The sequence below is a fragment of the Homalodisca vitripennis genome, chromosome X, assembly GCF_021130785.1.
Source record: "Homalodisca vitripennis isolate AUS2020 chromosome X, UT_GWSS_2.1, whole genome shotgun sequence".
Taxonomy (NCBI): Eukaryota; Metazoa; Arthropoda; class Insecta; order Hemiptera; family Cicadellidae; genus Homalodisca; species Homalodisca vitripennis.
Window position 1 is genome coordinate 60,142,079 of NC_060215.1, and position 17,511 is coordinate 60,159,589.

The 17,511-nt window shown below is 29.7% G+C and overlaps 1 protein-coding gene across 1 annotated transcript in view; it reads left to right on the forward strand.

The window, feature by feature from the left end:
- The window catches only part of LOC124369053 (ras-related protein Rab-35), a 56,669-nt gene extending 39,264 nt beyond the window's left edge, over positions 1 to 17,405 (forward strand). Inside the window, exon 5 of the mRNA XM_046826754.1 lies at positions 1,115 to 17,405. Within this exon, the coding sequence (XP_046682710.1) occupies positions 1,115 to 1,243 (129 nt within the window). The 3' untranslated portion in view covers positions 1,244 to 17,405. The remainder of the gene's footprint in view (positions 1 to 1,114) is intronic.
- The last annotated feature ends 106 nt before the right edge of the window (positions 17,406 to 17,511 follow it).

The window sequence follows — 17,511 nt, forward strand, 5'->3', positions numbered from 1 at the left end:
GGAATTAAATTTCTTCCGAGACCTACTAGTTACACTAGATTATAACATCCTAATGGTTTTTAAATTGTTTACAAATAGTAATAAACTATATTAAGAACAGAGTTAAATGTAAATAGATGTTTCAGAAAGTTTGTCGAAATATAGCTGTCAACAACTGTTTAGTGCCAGTTTAATTTGAATTATGAAGCGTAAAAACTACAATTTTTTCTGAATTAAAAAATATTCCAGGTAACTTTTCTTAACTTTTTCTTCATAAAAACTTTCCTTGGACTTCAACGAATATTTTACAAAAAGAATTATCCGAATCGGTCCAGCCGTTTTCAAGATAAGAGCTTACCAACACATTTTGTGATTCATTTTTATTTATAAGATTATATCCCTGTCCACATTTCTGCTGTTTAACTTTTCGTTACGGCTGTATGGGCAGAGTTGAACAAATTAGAGAGAGTACACCTTCAGTAAGGATATTTTTGTTCAATTGGATGACCGATGTATGTGTATATGTGTAAATTTATTTCATGTAATAGTATTGTATTCATTGGAATTAAATTTCTTCCGAGACCTACTAGTTACACTAGATTATAACATCCTAATTGTTTTTAAATTGTTTACAAATAGTAATAAACTATATTAAGAACATAAAATAAAAGGATTTGATCTGAATTTTTTTTATATTGTTTTACAGTTATGATACATTACACCTATTGGTTTAACTTGTGTTTGATTAAAATGTACATACACTTTTTCATCCAGTGACAAAAATGTGTAAAGTTTTCATGTAAAAGTTTCTAAGATTAAGATGCTTTACAAAACACACTATAATTGGTTTAGATGGTTGATATTAGGTTTGTTTTTTATCATAAACTATCAAAATGAAATTGAACTATCTATTCTAGCTTTAAATTAATAAAAAATGAAGTTTGTTGTATGTTAAAACAGAATATGTAATGGCTATGCAAATTTTCCAAACAAATTTCAAATGGTTGAGTAAATACATACAAAATTTTTATTCAATAATTTCTTTTCAAGCAGTTTAGATCTAAAATTCTCATGTTTACTAGTTTTAGCTCTTCACCTATTTATAGTTTTCTCATGTGTGTGTTTGGTTTGGCAGATGTTCATGGCTATCACACGTCAGGTCTTACACACCAAAAAGGAGCGGAAAGAAAAACAGGCAGGACAAAATAGCGATACAGTGAATCTTCGTAAACCCAAACCAAACAAGAGACAGAAGTGTTGTTAGCACATTCACACCAACACCAATGCCCAATGTACAGCCTATGTGTAATTGTATAGTATTCATTTAATTGTATTTGCTTTATTTTAAAAAGTTATCAATTCCATTGTAGATAGTTTGATTGGAGAGAGATTATAATGCCATAATGTGTATAGTTAAGTAAAACGTGTTGTAACCGATGTATTATTGTTCTAGATATTATCATTATCTATATTCACTCTTATGTATGCTATGCGTCTGTCACAGAGAAGTATGAACAAAAATAATTTTCAGCTCAACTCTTATGGTCTTGCTCAATGATCATTTATTGTGTGCGTTGCTTGATTTTGATTGAATTTTAATTTCTATTATCTGTCAATATTTTGACGTTAATAAATTTTGTAATAGTTTTTCTTTTTATGTTTTAATGTTTTTTTTATCAGTGTAAGTCAGGGTTGTTTATTACTGCCAGTAAAATGTTATATAGCTTAAAATTCAGTTGTTTAAGAGCAAATGTATATGTTAAATGTATAAGATATTAATTTGAAGATTCACAACAACTGTTATATTGAATAAGAATATTGTATTCAAAAGTAAGTACATGTTTTGCCCACTAAGGTCACATCATATTTTTTAAGGTTAAAAAAAAACTGTATTGCAAATTTCTAATTGTATGTATATTTTAAACATTTTATTTGCTTTTTTTTAGGATAATATGCAGATGATACTGAAGTTTCAGGAAAATGTTACACTAAGAATTAAATGTTATGATACAAAAACTAACTTAGTTGTTAATTAAAAAAATAAAACATATTATGAATATTTCGTAAATTTGTTACAAAATATTTTTGTTTAAAACAACATTCAAATTACATGTTTTGAGCTGTGTAGTAGTAGTTGAACAGTAATAATAATACAAGAAGTTTGGTAAATCTAATTGTAATTATAGTAATTGATGTTAATTTATATGTTTAATTTTATAAGGATGGTAAATTTATATGTTTTTCTAAAGAGTACAATGCAGGGTTGGTCCAAGGGCCTGAATCAGCCTCTAAACCTTGAAGTATCACAAGTCGGAAGTTAACTTCATAAGACTAATAACTTTAAAAGTAAAATTCCTTTTAACTCAATTTTAAATATTAACAATTACAAAAATTCAAGTTACCAGTAACAGATGTATATGTGTAAGAATATGTGTTAATGTCCTGGTGTCAAGATGAATATGTATGTATTTTATTTGTTATATTTTGTGGAGTAGTTGTCAACATATTTTTTTAAATAATAATAGAACTAGTTAATTATTTCAACAAACATAATTGATTTAGCATAGATATCACAATCATAACATTTGGCTTAACCTTTAGGAGATCTGTGTAACAGTTTTGGCCAACTAAATAACAAATTTCATTTCTGGTATAAATGTTCAATATAGGAACGTATGTTTAATGTGTGTCAAGTAACAGGACAAATAGAGTAATCGTTCAAAAATATTGGTTGGTTGCTTTTTAAGAGTTTTTCAATAAAAACATCTTGCTCGCATTTGCAATATATCTATTGACCACCATAGGTTGATCTAACTGTATATGACTAAGGTTGTATGTCTGGCTTAGTTTTTATGGAAGTTGTATACTTCAAGTATGTTATTATATGAAATAAACAGTAGTTTATTTATAAATGCTTACTGTTTATGTAAAGGAGTTAGGAAATAGCTTAAGCAACGCAATACGATCATATTTTTGGAATGAAAGTTTCTGTAATTTATCAGAAAAAAGAAAATGTTTAAGAGTTTTTCTACATAAGAACAAAAAACAAATTTATCATTTTGTTATTTAAATTGACACTTTTTTGAAATGTATGCATGTATAGTGTTATTTTATTTATATTTATTTTGAGTTGGCAGCCTCATATAAAAATTTGTAGGGATTTGACAGCTTTGTGTAGAGTAGTCTTTTTGGTACTTCAAATTTAATTAACGGTAACTAATGACCAGTTTAATACTTATAAACGGAAACACACACACACACACACACACACACACACACACACACTTTGTAACGCAAGCATATGCATTAAGGAAAATGCTAACGTCTGTTAAATAGTGAATTTCATTTTTATTATTTGTAATTTATATACAAATCAATCCTTGGTATTGGCTGATGTCTGACAATGTCAGATACTAACCCTTTAAAACCCATTTATTCGGGTAGTGAATTCCTGCCAGATCTGAATTAAAATACACAAAAATGAAACAAATGCTCTGAGATTACTTACATTATATTTATTTAAGTTCTGATTCCAGTTACAACTAAATATCTTATGACATTTTTGTACACAATTTATAAGTATAGAGCACAAATTATCTATCAAAGTTGTTTTGGTTTGGCTGGCTTTCTTTACCTCGTCATCTCCCATTTCACCACATTTGTGTTCTTTATTGTCCCCAGTTTAACGTTCACTCTAACTATTATCTTAGGCAATACTTTGAGACTCAAAGATCTCTTCATTGCCTATGTGCTAGGTGCCTGTCTATTGCTTAAAAGTGCATTTAAATAATTTTGTACAAGCCCAAGAGAGTTGTTTAAGTAGCAACTTAAAAAAAACTAAGCTAAAAATAACATAATAATTTATAGAATATTTATTCATAATTCTTTAAAAATTACTATCAAAAATATTATTTTCATACAACTGTATTTAAAGCCTCTGACAAAATCATTTAATATAATTTCCGGTTGTAATTAGTCCCATTTGACTAATTCAGTAAAATTTAATGCTTGTCTTACATCAGCTAAGCAGTAGACACTAAATTAATCTTTAATAATATAACAAATTTCCAAAATAGTTATAAATATTTATTTGAACTGCAATTGTAAGCAGTGCAAAGGGATACACTAGGGTAGTGATTTTACTTGGCGAAGCTTAAACAGTACAGATTTCTCCTGCTATGCAAGTGTCCAGATATAGTAGTCTTTTTGTGGAAGCAATATTGCTTGTTCCAAATTTTTTGTCATTGTGAATTTACAAGATTCTTCACCTCTTCCAAATAGTCAAAACACTGTTTTTTCATATCCCTCCTTATTTAAAGAAATTAAAAAATGATGCAAGAGAGTAATGTTGTTTATTTTAACTAAAAAGTATGTGTAGAGAGATCAAATTTAATAGTGACACTATTCATTTTCTGATTGTCCAAGTAAATTCCGTTAGTCAAGCTCCAAGATTTTCAAATAACTTTATAATATACTTAATAGCTTGTCGTCAATCTAATTTAACATTTCCATCAGTATCGAAAATTGTCGAATGATCACTGCTATGTTTGACATTCTTTTAAATGAAAAAAACGTGGTGTACTAGATTTTTTTTGGAGCACTATCCTTTCAGTGGTGGATCCAGGGGACGGGCCCATAGGGATGGCTCCCCTGAGATTTATAAAAAGAATATTTTTATGAGAAAAACTTAATCATTATTGTAATGTAATCATACACAATAAAATTAACTTTATGAACAAAATTTTGTCTATGAGTATATTTTTCTAAACATTTAATTTTTTGTTGAATTGAAATGGAAAATTTCCTGTTAAAGTAATGATAATGGTAAACTAAAACACAGGTGGTGCCTCGAAAAATGAGGACTGAATCCGCCCTTGTATTCGTTTAAGCTGTATCATTGTCACAATATATTAGGTAAGGTTTTTTCAAAGCTAAAACCCAAATTCATGAGGAGAAATACACTTTTCCCAGGTGAATTCACTGATTACATGGATGAGTATACATGCCGCTCACTAGTAGGAGAAATTTCCTTATTTTGGGAATTTTCGGCAACCCTATTGTATGTAATTTGGATGTAAAATGTTTTTACCTTTTTTGTAAAAGTACTGTCTTCACTTTGCATCATGCTGAAACGTTTTCCTCTCAAGTAATACCATGAAGAAAGTCTCACTCTAAACATCTAACAATTTTGGAACTATTAAGTAAATAAACAGATATTTTTTTCACTATACTAAATATTAAAAGTTTATACATTTTGAATCCAAAGATTTGATTGCTAATAAAAATAATCATGTATCATTTATATAATTTTCTTGTTACTTTTACCAAATGTTCTACAATGAGTTTTATTATTTGCTGCTTGAAGTTTTATATACAATTTGTAATGTTTATTTTATAGTAAATTATGAATAATTAAACTGACTTTCATTTTAAAATTTTCAATGTTTAAGTTTTAAAGTTCCTCAGTTCCCTTGATTTAAGTTTATGAAAAGCAGCTGTGTTATGTTTGTGTCTATATTTGTTTGAGCTATTACTCTCAATTAACCCCTTATAAAACACATTTCCTTGGTTTCCTAAAGACATGATTACCAATCACTGTGTAGTACATTGTTTAAGATGTTTTGTGCATTATAAGATGTTCAATCCAGCTGTATATTTTGTGTTTAATTTTATTTATGTGTTGGACCAATATATGAAAGTGTTAATTTTTACCTTAATACATTTATGAGATACAGGATTATGCATGCACTTGTACATACATATTTGTTGTGTTAATCAAGAATTATTATTGTTTAGTAAATATACATTAAGCAGTTATACAATTGTATGCTTACCTTGGGGATGTTCCATATTTTTATACTCACTGTCTCACATTGAATGAGGAATTGTTGATATTTTGTGACTAGCTGGTTATGGTTTGAATTATAAATTCTAGATATGATGAATTCAGAATTGTAAAGTTTGAATAAAATTAACAGTTCAATATTAAACCCAAAAATAAATAATACAATAATCTATATAAAGTAATAAATAGAAGAAAGAGTACCAGTTTCATCCTCACCTTTTATCAACAGTTTACTCCTTATTTTTCAATTTATGTCAGTGATTCCTTATGATTTTTGTGATATAATTCTTTCTGGTCTGTACCAACCAATAGAATACCTTGGTTATGGTTTGAGCACAAATACAACAACCAATTAAAAACAGAAAAGAAAAAAATTGTAAACATAACTTTCTTAACATTATAAAGAAGCTGTCATATCCAGATCAAAGGGGTACCACATGTTTGGTGTAACATAAATCCCAATACCACGTCATACTTTAAAATGCTCTAAGCTTATCGATGTAATATGTGTAATACAAAATTATGCTTTATATCGCGATATAATTGAACTGTCAACAACATGACATTGCTTTAAATAGAGGTGGGTTGTTCCAACTGGAATTCCCATGTTGCCACAACAATAAAGTAAAAGGTTCCATTGGAACTTTTGCAACAAAGGCAATTTATTACAATGGTTTTTTGGACTAGTACTGCTACTGGAACGATTAGAAAACGGTGACTCTTATATATTGCAACGAGTCCAGTGAGGCTATATAGTATTTTCTTGCTCTTTTCTTCTTCCTTCAATTCTATCTCTTAACACTAGAGATTGTATTTCTATTTAGAAATGTATAGTTAAATTTCAGCACCTGTAATAAAGTTTTTATAATATTTCTGTAATTTTAATCTCTGGTGTTTAATAATTTTCCTGTGTTTGTAATAATCATTAGAATTTAAACCACTTATTTTAATTGGTAAGTCCTTTAACGTAATAATGTATCAATGAAACAAATCTGATATCGTGAAAGAAACAGGATTTTTCTGGACATTTGTCATTGTTCAGTGATAAAAAAAAGTAACACAACGTTTTCAGATTGCAATCTTATTTCTTCCTAGGGTAGATAAGTAACCTAACACATAACTACAATCTAGGTTAAAATAAACAAATCATACCAGAGCATTGTGACACGCACAAGTCAGGAATCACAACCACCATATGTGTCAACACAAATTACTCTAAAGACATGCACTTAATGAAAACTAAACACAATACTAATCATTAAAACTGAACCACAGATATGGTTAAATTGATATTTAATTTTATATTTAATTAATATTTAATTAAATTGAGACTTGACGTAATAAAATGAATATGGCATTCCGTTGCAACAGAACTTTTAGCCAGAACTGCTCCACGGCTGTCGAGAACTTGTTACTAAGGTTCTGCAATTGGAGTGGCTTGGCACACCTCAAGTCTCTATATTACGAAAATCAGGATAACCTGTCATTGAGGTTGGCTGTCCTCTGAATGAACAGTGTCAAGTCTTTTTGTTGTGCATGATAGTTTGGTGTAGTATCTGGTTGTCTCGTGTTTCATGATGAGTTTAGATCTCACATTTTGCTGTTAGTGGAATTACAATTTATTTTTCAGTGCATCTCTGTGAATGTTGCAATGTCTGAGCAAGGGCAGGCATGTTTTACATCCGTCCTACTTGAGGTAGCTGGTGAATTAAAATAGATCAATTTCTGAATGTGGATTTTGGATGTCTGGATATGAAAGATTCTTTTATGAAAATAATTACACTCTTCATACTTCTAAATTATAAGTTATGACACTAAAATATTACAAATAAATTGTATTTATGTGTTTAAACTATATTGTTAGTTATAGAGTATAAACAAAAATAACTTTTATTATTAAATGCTGTTATCAGTGTGAATCTTTTTCTTATTTTTGGTTTTTACTGTACACTATTTCAAATTTCTAAGAATATTGAATCTAAGGATTCTAGGCTAGGTTTCTTTGTTTATAATATACATAATATGCACAATAATTCAACAAACATAAATCTATATTACCTTTTATAAATTATACCACCAAAAGTGTTTTTATTCACACTGTGTTCTAGTAAAATCGTACTATTTTACAATTGATGTAGTACAATTTTGCTGGTTTAGTTAGTTGGTTTTTAAGACCTATTTCATGATCGTACTGAAGTTGGCAAGATTTTAAATTGTTTAAGTATTGTAAATTCTTTATTGGAACTCAATTAAACCCTATGATTGAATAATAGTCTTTTTACCATAATCAACCTATTTATCATATATGTTTTAATCTGTTGTACTTTATTGCTTTTTTTTGTTTATTTTGGTATAATTTGAATGATTAAAAATTTTTATTATTATAATTATTGTAAAATAGATTAAGATTTATATACTGTAGGTGTATAACAATAATCTGCAATACAGTCAAGCATTTATATAACCTTTTAAAGTACAAACTACAGAATATTCTGATAAGCAAATTAAATTTAAAAGTAAAATTATTATTAATTTGTTGTTTAAATCTTTCAGATATCAATCAATCATTATAGCTATTCTAAGTTATTTGCAATTTAGTGATTTATATTAGCATTAAAAAATTTCAATGTATGAATGAGTTGCTTAATCTCCCAATGTAGAGTTGTTTCTCTTAAGTTAATCGGACAAACCTACACTGTGGCTACATTACTAACTTACTAGTGTCCGGCTAGGAGTCAGTTTCTTAATTTTACCCAGTGCTGTCTTACTAGCCACTTCCTGTTGTAGTGATGAGCCATTGAAATTGATCTGATTAAAATCTGTATGAGATTTTAGGATCTATACTATGACACTTTGGACCCATAAATAATAATTCTAACTGATGATATTTGTATAAATTTATGTAATGGATTATTCATTTCCAAAATTTCCCCAAAATATGGGAAGGGACCAACCTCTTGCGTCACATATTTTAATTGATAGTCTTTACACTGTCATTTGTTTTATGAGCATGACTGAAAGGCTTTTAATATTGACGTTTTTAATACTTCCACAGAATTTTATTTTAAAAGCGGTTTTGCCAGATAGGGTTTTGCTGGTGAAAGTGCTTTGGATGTAAAATTTTGTGGAAGTAATAAAAATGTCTTCAATACTAAAACCATACCACTTCCATCAAGCATGCAACGTAGAAAATGAAAGGCTTTTAATGAAATATATTACATTCAGGTTTGTAATTTGCAATGAAATATATGATTGTAATAAAACATTTTCCATCCAACAAAGATGCTTGATAATAATCACTTTAATCCCAATAATATCTATTTTTTCTAAATATTTTGCAGTGTAAACAGCATATACATAGGCTATTCAGAAAGTAGATTACTTATCGCTCTGTAGCCGCTAGGGGCGGGTCTATAGTGGCCATTTTGATGTCAGGGCGTTCCGCTGTTCAGTGGCTATCCAGAAGTGTTAGCGAGAAGTTACTGTTTGTCCTTGTTGATTTACAATAGCAGTTTAAAATATGTGACGCTATTGAATATCCCGCAAGTTGTGAAGTGTGGTTGGTAATATGGTTTTTGTTGGCTAAGCACAATAAACCAATTGAGATTTATCGCCAACCCTGTGAAGTTTATGAGAACGATGTGGTTACTGAAGGTGGAGTTTGTCAGTGGTGCATTAGATTGTTTAAGTGGCCGAACTAATGTACATTATGACGAACGAAGTGGACGGCCATGCATTGTGACCGAAATTGTTTCTAATGTCGATGAGAAGATTAAAGAAGACCGCCGATTTACAGTAACAGAACTTTGACTTAGTTTTCCTCAGATTCAATTTAAGGAGTTTATTACACGAAATTGTTACGCAGAAGTTAGGTTAACATAACTTTTGTGCACGATAGATAGCGAAAATCTGAACAGAAACACATAAAAATCAGGCTGCTTCATTGACATTTTTGGACACTTTCGAAAAAGATGGTGACATTTTTAGTATAGTAAATTCGGCTGCTCGATCAAATCATTACAGAAGACGAGATGAGTATAATACATGAATTGCGGAACCAAATTATAGCGTATAGAGTGCGGGTACACACATACACAACGTGGAACTGCAGGAGGATTTGACTACCTGGTTGAAGTCTCAGGCAGCAGAATTTTATAACGCTGAAATTCGAAAACTAGTTCGCTATGATTATTAGTGCCTAAATTTGTATGGTGACTATGTTGAAAAATGGTTTTGGAATGTCACTTTCAAATGTATATAACACAATCTTTTTCTTCTACTTTGTTTTTTGTTTATATGAAAATGTAATCTACTCTCTGGATAGCCCTTGTATAATATCAGTTTATGTCATCTATTGCAAAATTTGTCTAGTATATTAGGTATATTAAAATATAAATTATTAAAAGTAATGTTTTCAAACAATGTTATCAAATTAATAGCAAATCTTTACATAGGATTGTATAGCATCTAAACTAAGATTTTAAATAATGCTATAACTACGCTCATTTCAAATTCGAAGTCTCTTGGAATGAACATTTTACCGATGATCTTGTGATATGTTTTAACTTTTCTATTAACTTTACTATATGGGAGCAGATGTTATTGTGCAGTTTTAGAGGTCATTGTATTCTGCAAAAGTTGAATACTTTCAAATGAGAACATGTTACATATTGTAATATAGAATCTCCAGTAAAAGTTCAACCATGTCTCCTGTACAGAATGTTGTATAACCACTCTACAGAAGAGTTGCCTCTGTTGCTCAATGGATGTTGTCCCTAACAGGAATGAAAAATTGTGTGATAGGAAAGTTAGGAATGACTGGAAGAAGTTAAGAACAAAATGCCTGGTAGCTACATCACCAGCTAAGGGAAAACCCTTGCAGACAGGACCAAACCCAAATCAGAGAATTATTTCAGAACTTCAACTGCAAGGATGATATATCTTTTGAGGGACTTAAGGTTTCCAAAAGAGTGTAATTCTTTGAGAGTTAACACATCCCCTGCGGAAAATGAAGCAACACGAGAACCAAAATGTGAATAAATACCATTTGTCTAAAAACAATCACGTCTAGATATCCAAAAAGTTCATTGAAAATATTCAGGAACCCTTGTTGACTGGAATTTATGACATCATTTCCGGAGCTCGAATTCCAGTCCGCTGCTGCTGGTATCTGTCCTCATCCAGTCCATATTTAATACTGTACTGGTTTTTTAGCCCCCATCTCCAGTGACATTCTCAAATCAGTTTATGTTTATTTTTAAATATTTATTTATTTAAACAATTTGTATTACTGGGCTCACACGGAGGCAATGAATCAGATGGTAGGGGGGCCTGAATTCCTAGCCAATGCAGCAATGTGCTAAAGAAAACTTCGGTTAGAAATGGATGTGGTTAATTCTAGACAACTAGGAGACTTCTCATTGTTTCAACATCTTTTGGCTACAGCAGTATTTTATCTCTCAGATAAATTAAAAGCCAGTGAGGAATATCCTTGGCTAAGTGGGACATCTTGAAATGAATACAGAAATAAAAATATAGGTCTTGTGAAATCGGTAGTCTGTCCTCTTTTACCAAAAATGTAATATAGCATTTGAATGAAAACGTGAGAACATTAACGCCAAATTTTAGTACAGGTGGTCCTTAGTGTGAAAATGCAAGAAATACTGATCTACATATTTAATTGAATTAGTATAGATTCTATGTGCTTATTTCAGATTTATTTAATAAAAAAGACATTATAAGCAAAATTATTATTTCAAGTCAAGACTTAAAACGACACTAGTAAGTTGAATTGACTATAATTAACAACTAAGGGTTTATTAGTTATAAGCTATAGAATCTGGTTTCTTACTATAATTTATAACATGTTTTTATTGAGTATTATGGAATTACAGATTCAAACCATGAGAACTTAGGGGTATGACTATTTTAATTTAGTTTCTTCATTTATTGTCATACTTTCTAACACGTACGTTATCTTAAGAAAATAATGTGTAGTTTGTTAAGTAGTGATGTTTGTATATTTCGCTGATGTTAATTTTACACTCAATAATGTACATAATCATAATTTCAACAATATATTCTCCTATAGATACAACCTTCGTTAAATAGATATTTGTTTTGTGTATTTTAAATTTAAATGATACAATAATATTGCTCAATGCCACAAAATTACCTCACTCGGTAAGAAAAGCGAAACGTTAAATACAGATAAGCATTTGAAAATATCTTTTATATTCATGTGGATTTTATCCATACATATTTATATTTAGGTGAATCATAATCTAAAAATAAGTTTTTAGAATTAGGTTCAAACTAGGAAACTTATTCCTTCTTATATAAAATTTATTTTTTTAATTGACATTTAAATTAAATGCATTAAATGAATGTGTAATTAGAGATAGCAAAAAGTATACAATAATGTATTAACTAATACCATTAATTACACTTCTAATTAATTTCAAAGCCAAATTTAAAAAAAATGAAATAAATAGCTTATTATAGACTTTACAGTGGTAATGTTTTAAATTACGATTTCTAATGATTTCTATTTATGAGGTGATATAATGGTTTTTTAGAAGGTAATTTTTGATGATTGCCTTAGCACTTTTTATAAATATAAATATAAACACTTTTTGTAACAGTAAAATACAATTTAGGTGTGCAACAACACTATCCTTTTAGTCAGAAATGTTATTTTCGAAAGAGTACAGTAGACCGTTTTGGGAATATAGTTGAAAATTGAATTTTGAACTGGCTGAACATGTTTTTGTTAGCTTAAGAAATTGTGTTCCATTTAGTGTTATGATTTTTTAATATTCCAGTCTTTAAAAAAGGGCATTCATTATAAGTGTACTATTTCCAATTTGTGTTTTATCTTAGGTATATTGTCTTTATTCCTTTGAACCATTTTATGTTGTATTGTAACTATATAAGAAATAGTTATAAACATTAGCAATACTGTAGAGTGAAATAAACTACTGAAATACCTTATGTTTTCAAAGCAAAGCCGTGTGTTAAGAATGATTCAAAAGACCTATAAATAACTAAGATTATGATCTAGAATAATGTTTATCTTAATAAATTTACTGTCCATTAAAAAAAATATGAATTGTGTAATTTAACAGATACAAAATTATATACAGTGTGGTGCAAAAGTAACTTTACAAAGCAACATTGATAAAGCAATAGGTTATTAATCATACAAGGACACTATGTGCATGCTTTTATCTTCCTGGTTTTTAAAGAATTTTCTTTCAATAATTTAATTCATGAAAAACAATCATTATAAAACACATGGTGATTAATAGGATTTTGGGTATTTGCCCTCATTAAATGTTACAGAAATAGAATGCTACGTTTTGTTTATATGGTTAATAATGAACAAAACATGTCGACACCTCAATGATAGATTCCAGTCCTTGAAAAGCAGTATTCCTTTTTAACTTAAAACAAACAGTATAAACTTAAAGCAAAGAGATTTATAAAATGTTCACAATGCAGAAATTTATCTTTTTCGTTATGGTTATTAATCACAAAATGTAGGTAACATTTTTAATAAAAAATCTTAAAGTTTTGAGATAGTATTCACTTTTTTTATTTAATTACTGCCAGCCTTACAGAATTTAGCATTGTTATCAAATTTAATCAATGATTTATTCCACCAAAATTTTCAAAATTTTTGTGGAAGTAATTAGCACCTTATGTATGGCTCATTTACTTTATAAAGCTGTTGATGGGTTGCATTTTTAGCTAATATCTATGAATTTGTTAAAAACTATTAGTATCCTCCAGTGTTATTTTAAAAGAAACATTTTTGATTGTTAATTACAATCATTAATCTGATGAAGTTAAGATTGCATAGTTACTTAGTTAATTAAAAAAGATCCTCCTCTTTGTATACTTCTAGTTCTTAAATCACTACTCACTCTGTGGAATATTAATGAGACCGTATGTTCATATAATGTTCACTTAGGACAATATGAGGAAACCCCTAATTGCACTTAGTAATAAAAAGATCTTTGTGCTCCTTCCAGAGTGATAGGATATTCAGGGTGGGTAAGGTTGGGGTTAGGGGCTGCCTCCTGTCATGATACTGTGAGGAGGAATAACGGGCTTTCTCTCAGTCATGTCACCTTGGAAGAAAGTGAGGTTAACTTTTTCCAGCATCTTCTAGTCTAAGCAAGCTGGGAAAATGTATACTCCCTCATATATAGGCTTTAAAAAGCCTTTAACTTTAAGGAAGCCCCATTCATTCCAAAAGTCATCCTCCACCGTAAACTAGACCTATAAACCAGCCCTGTATTTACGCATATGGGTCAACATTTGTGGTTGTGATGTGGCACTCCTGGTCATTCATTTGGTTACTTAGATTTATGTGACACATTGATTTTTGCCCTACCCAGAATAGGCTTTACTGGCATGTATAAACAAGCCAGACGTGAATCTCCTGGGGGAATGAAACCGTATAGTGTACCCATATGATTTGTATATAATACAGGTAGTTTAAAAACAATTTGTTCGATTAAAACATAAAAATACTTTATTGACTACAAAAAAGTTTCTATTGATAATTTAACTTTAGTAAATTTGCTTAGTAAATTCCCACATGCTTCTGAGTTGATACCTATACAGTGGTTTAATCCCTTCAGACTCAGTACTTCATGCCTTAATTGAAGCAAGGCTGTAACTATTTGTTTAGTGAGATAATTAAAAAATGTTGGTGTTGTACACTCGATTTAGTATAAAAAATATTATGCAGGGTTATTTCAAGAGATAAAATGGTCTTGGGATCGATCCATTCCATATCATCTGATCCAGCGTTCTTGAAATTGTAGGTATAAAAGTGGAAGCCGTCTAAAGATCAATGAGAACACTAGTTTTTACATTCTCTACCTGTGGAATAGCATGTTTTTTCAACAATTCTTTTTTTATACTGCTTCTGGGGTAATATTCTTATAAATAAAACTGACACAATACTTTGTCCAACCATAATCAATAACATAAGTAAATCTTCAGTGTATCTTTCATTCTCAATAACAGTATTTTGGTCCTATACTCTGTTATGTCTATTCAATTTTTACTTGGATGAAGATAAGTTAAGTAAAAATTTATTTAGATCCATCAATAAATCATACGTAAACCAGAAATGGGGAGTTTTCATCAATACGACCCTGCATAACTATTGCAAATGATTTATGGTGTAGTTTGTTGTCTGTAGAGTCTTTTAAAGTTTTTTAACAATCGCAATGTATACATGTGGGGCGGAGCCTTTTCTGTACATATTTATAGAGTGTTCATTTAGGATCGTTTAGATTATGGTCAAAGTAAACACAGTTCTTCAAACATTTTCTGGGAAGTGGTATGGAGGATGTTGCACGGGATAGAGGTTCTGTGTTTTCACTCTACAAACATTCCTTCTGACCTTTGTCTAAGATTCAGTTTCTAAAAATATATACATTGAGTTTTTTTCAATTGTTGATTTTGTTAGGTTATAACTAAAGATTAAAGCTGATTGAAACTATAGCTTATTATCTTGGATGATGTGAGACTGTAGCCTCGGTTGTAGTAATAATTTGTAGAAAGTTCCTATAATCTCCAACACTATAACATTGGTTTAACTCGCAGCTTCATATTACTTGCAAGTACATTTTCACCAGTACAGTTCCCATGATTAATTCATTCTGTTACAGAAATGTGAGTTTACTTTTGTACCATTCACATATCCAATTTGCAAAGCAAACATTTTGGTATGGTTTTACTAAAAGCTATTCATCAAATTACAATTTACTTCATGTTAACTTTTTATGTAATATGTGCTACTTCATCAGAGGAAAAAATTTGACTAACTCCAAAATGAATTTGGAAACACATTTATGTTGCATTCTTACACACTATCACGGACAGACTGAGTATGTTTTGGTAGATGTAATTGGCTCTGTTGTAAACAATGAACGAGTAATAATTAATGTAATTGGCTGCAATTTTTCCATCCTTTTTATGGATATGAAAATCACAATAGGACTGAGAATGGAAATCTCACTTGTTTATCAGATCTTATTAAAAAAAAAAAAAAAAAAAAAAAAACATTCACTACCATCAATGTTATGCAGTCATTGATAACATGTATGAGGCCTGTTCAAAAAGTATCGGACCTTCTGTCCTCCCACTTAAACGAATAAAGTGCTGGCGGCCAAGCTTAGTGGGCATGTGGAGGGGACTGTCATGTGTATGCATGCACTCTTTCCTATCATGGCAAAGCTTCAGTCGCCGGCAGTCAGCCTTTAGTAGTGTAGACCTCTCTAATGTGCTCGGTGGTTTTTATCAAGTTATAAAATGGCAGAAAAACTTGAGCAGCATTTCTGCATAAAATTTTGCCAAAAGTTTGGCCATTCACAAATGGAAACAATTCGCAAGATTCAACAGGCTTTTGAGGAGTCTGCCATGAGCAGTACTCAAATAAAAAAGTGGTAAAATCAATTCAAAAATGTTCAAACAAAAATGTAATGTGAATCGTGTCCAGGCCGTAGATAAGCCGGAGTGAGTGTTAGTAAAATAAATTATGACCACACTTGTATTGTTTCCAAAAATGTCAAGCAGCCACCACTGATCAATCGTAAGGTCTGAGCTTTTCTCAACTTATTGTTGTGTTAGAGTAACAAGTAACAATCATCACTCCTACATCAATATTTTAGATTTTATTTGAGATTTTAAAAATATGTGAAATGTACAATTTTATTTGATAATAATATCACGTGAAAGTTATGTAAAAATATACACTTGTGAGAAGATTTTTATTTTTCTCAAGACAGTTTGAGGGGGAACCTGGCCACCCTGAATACACCATTTATCTGCAATCTAAACCACCACAGGAAGACCTTCTTTATACACTAATATAACCTGTGCTTGTATGAATTCTCAGGTTTGCCTTAGATTTAATAGACAGGTTCTCATAAAAATATTTGAAATATTTTCATTAGTGGCAAGTTCCATGCAAATATAACTTTTCAGCATTCCTAAATTCAATATTTTCCCGTTATAAGTTCATCGTGCTGAATGAACATATTGTAAAGATGAAATCTATTTTGTCTCTTAACTAAAACACAAAATTGAAAGTGTTATTTCAAAATTTGTAAACATATTCATATTTATTAGTCAATTAATCAATAGAAATATATGTATAGTTTTACTTATTTATTAGTTATAACCACTACCAATAAATATATTTTCAACAAATATTTTGAAATTTTTGTGATTTATTTCACATTATTTTGACGTCTCATACATTTTTCACATGCTAATGCACAAATTGGTTTTGCTTCATTAGTTAAACCATGAGAAAGGTACTAATCAAGACAGTTTTCATGTTTTTAAACATTAATTTTGTAATCAATGGCATTACATTATTTAAAAGGCACCTAACTTAATTTTTAAACCACATGAACTTATTTATATATTTTAAAATTTATTTCACTATGTATCATCTTTAAAGATTATACTGTTTATGTTTGTTATATAATATTTCAAGCTCTTCCTCTGGCATTCCTGTTTATTTTCTTGTTGCAATAAAATATTGAATGGATATTGTTTTATTTTATCTTCCTTTAACTCTTTTAGTTTCAACTAATTATAACCGTTAGTTTGTATTTTAAGCTAATAATGAATTAATTATATATCAGTAGTTGAGT